The 8,979-nt window shown below is 51.1% G+C and overlaps 1 protein-coding gene across 4 annotated transcripts in view; it reads right to left on the bottom strand.

The window, feature by feature from the left end:
• Positions 1-535: 535 nt before the first annotated feature.
• Positions 536-8,979, bottom strand: part of RNF43 (ring finger protein 43) — a 60,437-nt gene continuing 51,993 nt past the window's right edge. For 3 of the 4 annotated variants that reach the window (XM_016123089.2, XM_016123090.2, XM_016123093.2), the window contains 6 exons: positions 8,426-8,500; positions 8,183-8,314; positions 7,450-7,554; positions 5,913-6,074; positions 5,284-5,386; positions 1,792-4,641 (listed from right to left, as the gene is read on the bottom strand). In XM_016123089.2, the coding sequence (XP_015978575.2) occupies positions 3,203-4,641; positions 5,284-5,386; positions 5,913-6,074; positions 7,450-7,554; positions 8,183-8,314; positions 8,426-8,500 (2,016 nt within the window). In that variant the 3' untranslated portion in view covers positions 1,792-3,202. Of the gene's footprint in view, positions 1,091-1,791; positions 4,642-5,283; positions 5,387-5,912; positions 6,075-7,449; positions 7,555-8,182; positions 8,315-8,425; positions 8,501-8,979 lie in introns of those variants that run through there. The other variant, XM_016123091.2, reaches the window with a different exon arrangement.

The following is an 8,979-nucleotide window of genomic DNA, read 5'->3' as shown; positions in this document are numbered from 1 at the left end:
TCCCTGGCCTGTATGGCTTATACTGGGAAGCTGGGCCTCTGGGCCATCTAAACCCAAGGGTCCCACTTTGCTTTTCCTTTTTCTCCCCTGTTCCCCATGCCTGCTCTGAGAGAAAACTTCTGGAGAAAAATCCCTTGTCGTCCTTGTCCAGCTGTAATTCTAAGGCTCTTCCACTTTCATTCCATCCTCCCTCTTCCTAGATGAACTCCAGCAGAAACCCTCTTCTTTCTGCTCACTGTGGGAATTTGAGATAGCAGATCTCCAAGCAAGAGTTTTCTCTCCTACTATCCCCACTCCCCAACTCCCAAGGAAACTGGGGCTGCTAGAGTGGCAAGGGAGTTTGGAGCTCAGAGGCTCCATCCCAGGTTCTCGAGGTATCCTATCACCTAGGGGAGAGAAGGCTACACTCTGGCTTCCCAGAGACTCCCCTCTAACTTAATACAGTGTATCTGAAAATTAAGGTCAAGAAGGGGAAAACATACTCTGTTATATACCAGGGCAGCTACTCCCTGGAGAAGCTGCAGAACCCTCACCGTTTTTTTTTTTTTAGGGCTCGGGGCTCACCTATGCTCCTGGTCCTTTTGCAAAGAAGGAAAATGGTAAGAGCCAGGGAACTAAAGCTGGTGTGTAGGATTCATCCAACGAAGGAGGTGAGAAGGGATCATACATTCAGCTGGCCCCATTGGCTGGTATGAACATGAGGCTTGGGATCAGGGAGACCTGCTGTGGGTGGGGGAAGGAGCAGCACCTTTATAAACACCTATCTACCCATACCTAGCTTCTTGTTCTCAAAAACAGCCTTCAAGGGAGCCAGCCCACACAGTAGCTGGTTCCCTGCTGGACAGAGACTTGCTGTGCTGCAGATGTGTTCTGCAGACAAGGTCCAGAGCTTGGAGCAGGAAACAACACCTCCTACCACCCACTATCACCATTCTTCTTCTAGCGGTTCCAGGAGGTTCTTTCTTCTCTCAGGAGCAGGACTCTGAGCCAGGTAGCGCCCCAAGTCATCTGGAGCACACTCTTGATTGGAGGTAGGCCTGAACATGTCACACGGCCTGTTCACATAGCTCCTCAAGCTCCTCCTCTGACCCTGCATTTAGAGAGAAGGGAGGAGGGAGGTCACTGAGGGTCAGGCCAGCTGCTTGATTATATCACCTGCAGGAGAGTATGGCTGGGAAGGAACCACAGAGAGGGAGGAGGAGCAGGGAATGTGTCCAGAAGGGGTGATTACATTGAAAACTGAGAAGGGCCCCAGTAAGGACACAGGAAGAAGGAAACAAAATCCAGACAAAGAGAAACATATATAACAAAGAGTATGTTACCAATACTTACTTTTCATTCATTCTCCCAATAAATATTTATTAAATACTCATGAATCTGGCCTGCCACAAGTGCCAAACAGAAGACCAAAAAGAATAAGCAGGGATCTGACAACCTTGTAGGAGAGAAAGTGTGCATGCAAATGGCAATAATGCCAGTGGGATAGGACTGGGGTCATAACAGATGAATAGGGGAAGGGGAGAGATCATGTCCAAGTGGAGTAATCAGAAAGGGCTTCCTGAAAGTGGACATAAGTGAGCTGGTCTTGCAGGAATAGGTAAGAATTGGATTTATGGGAATAGGAAGGCAGAAGAATATTCTGGGCTGCAGCAACTGCAAGAGGTGTTGACCTAGTTTGGCTAAAACATGGATGGGGCAAGGGATAGGAAGGAGAAGAATGGAAAATAAGGTTGGGAAGGAAGATGAGGGCTACATGGTGCTAGAGCCTTGAGGCCAAACCAGCTTGGATTTTTCTTTACTGTGGACAAAAGAGAACATTTGAATATTTCTGGACAGTTGACCTTGGCAGCAGTATGGAGGGTAGGTGGGTGGGGTAACTGTACTGCACAATTCTCCACTACATAACACGGGATGGCCAGTGCCCAGACTTCATGGCCCTGTAAGAGGGAAGGGAAGATCTAGGAGGCTCCTGCCCCGATCTTTAGGATGCACTTAGGACATAAGCAGGGGCCATCAGTACCAGAAGAGAATATGATAAAGCTAGCAGAGATACAGTTAACGAAACCTGGCATTGACTGGATTTGGGAAGTGGGGACAAAGGCGGCACTGAAACTAGTTCTGAGTTTGGGGGTTTGGGGGGAGGGGTGGTAGTCTGTCACTGGCAGTACTACATGACAGGGACCCAATGGAATCATCAAACGCATGACCAAAGTCTGCATTACATGGCTTTATGAAAGTGATTATTTTTTCTACTGTAACTGTTTGCATGCCTGTCTTCTCCAGACTTGGACCTCCTGGTTGACAAGTTCCATGTCCTCAGTACCTAGCCCAGAACCTAGCACATAGCAAGCACACAATACAGAAAAGAAAAAGAAAGAAGGAATGAATGAATGGATGGATGGATGGATGAATGATAGCAGCTCTCAGATCCTGCCTATAGGATTCCCTGAGGTCTTATATTTTAGGACCTCTGGCTCCCCTTTTGGGATTGAAGGATCCTTCTAGTGATGTCTGTAGGCAAAGAAATGTGTCATCCACACAATGGGAGAAGATGGGAAAGAGCAGGAGGCAGAAGGTTCTGGAAGAGAAGGATTTGAGCAAATAAATACCAAGTTAAAGTTCAGGATTTACATAATCACAGTCAGCTGTAATACAGTAATAGGGATACACTGAGCCCCCAAGAAAATTAGGTCGGTCTTATTAACAGGATGCTTAGAAGGGAAGCCCTAGCTAATCTTTCACCCCAGGGGAGAGGAGGAAACTTAAGGACCGAGGGGGCTACTGGAACCCACGCATTATCTCTCTCTCTTTTTTTCCCTTTTTGTATCGTTCACATAGATTTTCTCATATGGCTTAGTATTATGGATATCAGTGATTATTTCTCCTCCATGGTCTCCTCAAGGGCAAGGAACACTTCTTGGCTGTCTTTGTATTTAAAGCTAATATTGAGCTGTATGTTTTGGTATGCCTGTACCAAGTATTATAATATAAAAACACTTCTATTTGAGCTGCTGCCCCAAACCACACCAAGGACTTTTGATGTCTCAGCCACACTAGGACTTCCCTGAGATCTTCCTGTGATCTGGCAACCAAAGGGGTAAGTAACAGCTGCCAGAGGCAGAGCACTCCAGCCAGCATCCTATGCTGGGCCAGTTGTTCGGTATTTTGAATGTCGTCCTAAATGTACACGTCTCGGCTTCCATCAACCCCTTGTTGTCTGACTTCGTTCGTTCTGCAATATCCAGCTCCAGTCTCCTCTCCCCACTACTTCCCCTGAAAACTCACCAGGCTGGGCTGGCAGCACCTGGCAGTGTGGGTAAGGGCATGGCCTGCCTTCTGGGGTGCCAGAACTCCATTCGGAAGGCCTGTCCCCAGGTGGGTGTGGTCCCAAGGGCTGGCGTGGAGTCAGACACAACCACGCTGGCTGTGAACTTGAGTAACAGGGGCCTGAAGTTTCTGGGAGCAGCCTCCTGTCCAGGCCCAGAGGTCCGAAGATCAATGGATGGACCTCCGGGGACCAAGGGTATGCCAGGCTGGGGCCATAATGTGGAAAAGTCTGGCAAACTGGGTGTGCAGTCAAGTCCTGGGGCCGAGAGGCTGAGGTGGGCTCTGAGGGACACCCCCGCCGTTTCCTCTGTGGGTGTCGGACAGGGAGGCTGGGTTTCTTCAAGTGGAAAAGGCCACTGTGACTGGGACTGGGGCTGAAAGCTTCAGTTGGGTCTGGGGCTGGCTCTGTGAGGGCCCTGGGTCGTTGTGGGTAGGAGAGCTGCCCTGAAGGGGTTGATGTGTTGGGCCTGGCAGCTTGCTGATCAGGAGCAGGCAGATCTGGCTCACGTGGTGTCTGAGGAATGGCAGGTCTGGACAGGAGGACCCCAGTTTCTGGGCCAGGCTTCCTGCCATGCCACTGGCAGCGCTTTCTGTAGTGGTGGTGCCGGTGGCGGTGGTAGTGGACGTGGCTGGAAACCTGGGTTTCCCCTTTGGGCACCACTGAGTCCAAAGAACGAGGCCGAGAGGTCATGCTGGGCCGAGTCTTCGCCCCCTGGGGATCCCCTTCAGGACTGCAGTATACCAGGGGGTCGAAGTCACTGCTCAGAGAGCTGCGGAAGGTGGAGCTGCTGCCGTGGATGCCCTGGAGGCTCACGTCTGTGCAGTTGACCACTGAGTCACTTGAAGAGCCATGACAGGGCCCTGAACTAGAGTCACTGGCTGGCCCATCTGCCAGGTAGCCACTGCGTTCCGTGCAGTAGCTTTCTCCAGACCCACTGGTGTCATGAGGCCTGGCCCGGCGTGGGGGCGCTGGGCAAGCGGCAGCGTGCTGCGAGGTGCACTGGAGGCGGCTCAGCCCCCAACCCTGTGTCAAGGGGTGCTGAGCCACTGCCAGGCGCTGCTGCTCGCCTGAAGCCCAGGGATGTGTAGCTCTGGGGAAGCGGTGGTGCCGAGGAACCATGTCCGGCTCCTGGGATGGTACGAAGGGACCAGATTGTGGGGGCCGAACGACTGCGTTCCGGGAAGGGCCCAGCAGACAGGCAGCAGGGAGGTGGTAGTGGGCATGGCCGGGATGCTGGCGGATAAGGTGGAGTCTCCGGCCTGGTTCCTGGTAAGATCGAGAGGATCCCAGGGACTGAGAAAATGAATCTCCTTCTGGAAGAAAGAACCAAGAGCACAGGCGTTGGTACAAATCCACAGAAGGTATGTTCAGAAAGGTGTGGCGACAGCGTACCTATTTGAGCCTGCACAGCCGGCGGGCTCAGTCAGAGTTTGGGGGACCAAGGACATTCCTAACCTGACTGTGCCCTGGGATGCCCTTGCTCCCTCCAGTCAGGTTGTCCCCTGGGAGTTCCACTGTGTATTGCAATACTTCCTTCTCCCATGAGTCATTCGGGGTTCTTTCACCCAGGGCCACTGCAAGCCAACACTGCTCCTTCGGGTGAATTAGAAAAAGGCTCTCTTTCCTCAAGATACTTTATATCGTTTAGAAAATTGTCATAATATCTTGGTTTTGTTAGAATAGGATACTTTATTGCCAGAAAAATTTAAATCATCCAGATTTACAGTCTACAAAGTTGTTATAAAAACACAAATATTTTTTAAAATTATAAAAATGTTTACAATGTGAATGGCTCTCCCCTGCAAATGAGGCACCCCTAAACAGTGCACAACTTAAAACACTGTTGAGGCAGTGCTGATTTCTCCCCAGCTTCAAGGCAAAACCCTTTCCCAGAGGGAAGTCATGTTCTAGACCCATCTGCCTGCACACAGGAGAGTCCTTGGCCCACCTCCTACCTACGATGTTGAACATGCAGAGGGGACAGGTCCGATGCTGATGCAGCCAGGGGTCCACACAGGTGCGGTGGAATTCATGGAGGCAGGAAATGACCCGTAACTCCTGGAGAAAACAAGGAGGTCTGAACCAAAGTTATCTGTAGCTACAGGAGTGTCCGAGAACCAAGACATTCCTCTGGCCTCTCCTTGCTATCATCTACTTGCAAAAGACTTCCTAACAGAATAGAAAAAGTATGGGCTTTGCTATAAAGTAAACCTGGATTTTGCCACGTAGCTGTATATGACCTTGGGCAAGTTTCTTAACAGACAGTTTTCTGCTTTACACCAAGAACAAAGAACTAATCTACCCTCACGCCACATGGTCATGAGGCTAAAAGGAGATAATGCATCTAAAGTACCCACTGCAGAGCCTGGCACATGGTACACACTCAACAAACAATGGTTCTCTTTCCCTGGAAGACCAGAAAAATAACCAAACCTCAGGGCTGTCACCTACCTCTGCCCCATGCAGGATACATAGGACACAGATGCAGCCAGAGCACCCATACCAGCCTTACGTGCCTCTTCCCTGAAGCTCGAGCTTCCCTCCCCAGCCTAGCCACAGAGGTCAACCACGAGCCTTGCCTTACCTGGCCCTCAGAGAACTCCTCCAGGCAGATGGCACACACAGGGGCTGAGCTGCAGCTGCTACCTGAGTCTGGCCACTCAGACCGGGTCCTCTTGCAGCTGGCCCGGTACCTCCTGGTGGCCAGCTGGCTGATGGCCCAGGCTGTTCGCTGCTGAAGGGGATCCTGGGAAGAGGGGTGGGGCTCAGATTGGGACAAGGGCTCCTTTCTCCTCACCCCTGGACCCCAGCTTGTACTTGGTTCCCAGTCACCCAGATAGAGCACATGGCCAATTAAAAATTTCGAGCTCATATATGGTTCTGCCAAGCAGGCCAAGCCTTCTCATCCTCTCCTACTCATCAAGCTCTCCTTCCCTTGATGACCCATGAGAGACACTTTTTATCCACCTGCCTGCTTGACATCTCAGATTAGATTATCTAATTGGCACGTCAAACTTAATGTGCCACAAACTGAACTCCCTAATCACCCCTAACCACATACCTGTCCTCCCCAGCCCTCCCTGTCTCAGTGAACGGCAATTCCATTCTTTTAATTTCTCAGGTCAAAAATCTTGGTGCCATTCTTGACTCCTCTCATTTTCCATGATGAACCCATTAGTAAACCTGTTGGTTTTACCTTCACAGTATACCGAGAATCTAACTAATTCTCACCACTTTGACTGCTACCTCCCTAACCCGAGCTACCATTAGTGTCACCTGGATTCATGTAGTAGCCTCTTAGTTGGTTTCTCTATTTCCATCCTTGCCTCCCTGTGATCTAGTTTCCTCGAAGCGACAAGAGGGATCATTTTAAAACTTAAGTCAGATGACGGCATTCCTTCTGTTCAAAACCCTCCAATGGCTCTCATTTCAAACAAAGTCCCGACAATGGCCTAAACACTTCAAAACGGCTGGGCCCTCGTGAACTCCGTCCTCACCGCCTGCTCTGCCCTCTCACTCACGCCCCTCCAATCACATGGTCTCCTCACCGCTCCTCAGACATCCTGGCAGGCTTCGGCCTCAAGGCCGTCACACTGCTGCTTTCTCCACTTGATCACTTTCTCCCCAGATATCTGCAAAGGTCACCCCCTCACTCACGCAGGGTCTTTCCTGTCATGTCGTCTTCTCAGTGAGGATTCCTGGCCTCACTTTAAAAAATTAGCCCTGTCCCCTTTGCAGTCCCTATCCCCGTTTGCATTTTACTTTTCTCCCTAGCACTTATCACCCTCTAAAATACTATATATATTTTTTACTTATTTATTTTGTTCGTCATCTTTCTCTTTCTACTAAAATGAAAGCTCTCAAGAGAAAGAATCTTTTGTTGGCATATGAGCGGGAGCTCACTGTATCTGCTGAATGAATGATTGGATGAATGAATGAATGAATGAGCAAACCTTTGGAGAGAGGCTGCTGGAAATCGACAAAGTCAGATGCCAACGTATTTAGATATAAACTGTTGTATGGGCATAAAGGCTCCTTCCTTCCATACTTTCCCTTCCTGCTCCCTGCCCTTCTACATGCAGACACATGCCCACCTCCACCAGGGAGCCCACCCTGCTCACCGGCCTGCTGTGGCGGGGGCGGCATCGGATGCGCAGCACTGAAGCCAAGATGACCACAAAGATGGTGCCCACCACTGTCAGGAGGATCCACACATCGTAATCTGGCTGGGGGGCGGGGAGTGAGCAGAGAGGGAAAGGGTCATACTTCTAGAAGGATCTGGGCCAATTTGTAAGGCACAGAGGAGCCCAGGAGACACACAGAGAGCTGAAGGTCCCCTTGAGTCTTCGAGCAGAGGAAAGAACCCGCAGGTGGGGTTAGATGCTCCTCTCTGCCCACAGGCACTCAGAGGAGAGGGTCCTCCAGACGTCAGCTGTGACAGGTACTATCTAAAGACCTGTGTGCCTGGGGAAAAGGGGAAAGGGACCCTCTGAGAGGACGGAGCTACCCAGGTAGCAGCTGGGTGAGGTTTCCAACCAGCAGAGAAACACCGGCTGCTAGGAGCCCTGGGCTCAGCGGCCGAGGTTTCATTCTGGCTTGGCTACTCTGTGCCATGAAACTATAGAGCTGAAAACAGCTTTAAAACTCAGCTGGCCCAATCTCTTTATTCTGTAGATGAGGCCTAGAGAAGGGAAGAAACCTGCCCAGAGATAACACAGCTAGTGGACGAAGTTGGCCTAGAGGGTTTCTAAGGTCTCTTCAACTCCAGGAGTCAAAGGGCTTTTGGTAGGAGTTGCCATGAGACAAAGTGGGGCTGAGAGCAGGTGCTGGGGTCTAGAGAGCTGGTGTGCTTACCCAGGTTGGGGGCTCCTTCAGCTCGATCCTCACATGGGCCTTTCGATTCTTGTACACAAACTCCATCAGCTTCTCGGCATCATTACCCCAGATCAGCACCACTGGCCAAGTCAGCCCCAGGGGCTGCTGCAGCTGCAGGAAGGAAAATGCCCACAAGGGCTGCTGTGTTCTGACTTCTTCCCCTGGTACCTTTGTTTTCTTCCACCCAGCCCTCTCCTCAAACACCCCAATATCCCTGGGTACCTGCTCAGCAGCAGCTCGATCCTCAGTGATGTCAAAGAGGACAGCACTGGCTCCTCGCTCACCTGCCATCCGGGCCTGCAGAGATACACAGCAGAGGTCCCCAGAGGTTCCGCTGGGCTCAGAGAAAGACACAGCCAAGGAGTTGTGCCCTGGCCTCACCTCCTCACACACCCTCCCCTTCCTAGGACCTTGCGCATACCACACCTCTGCACATACATACATAACACATGTAAGGAGTCAGTAGGACTAGGATACCCTGCCCTGTCCTGAGCTCACCCAGGTCTCACTGCCTTCAAGGACAATAGTCAATCCTTCCTTTTGTAGTGAAACGAACCCTTAACAAGGTGGTGAACTAGGCCTAGGGCTAAGGACAAATAAGACCCTGCCTTCAGGGTCCCACCAGTCTGCCTTCACTAAGAAGTGTGAAAACAGAGTAGGGAGTGACCAGCACCCCCAGGAAGTGTGGGGGATGATCAGTCCCCAGTATGGAGAAGGGGAGAGGGAGGACAGAGAGGTGGAGGGCTCCTTCAGAATAGAGCTGGGCCTTCCAGCCG

Source organism: Rousettus aegyptiacus, unplaced genomic scaffold, assembly GCF_014176215.1.
Source record: "Rousettus aegyptiacus isolate mRouAeg1 unplaced genomic scaffold, mRouAeg1.p scaffold_m13_p_6, whole genome shotgun sequence".
In the NCBI taxonomy this organism is placed as follows: Eukaryota; Metazoa; Chordata; class Mammalia; order Chiroptera; family Pteropodidae; genus Rousettus; species Rousettus aegyptiacus.
This window is presented reverse-complemented; position numbering and strand designations above follow the sequence as displayed.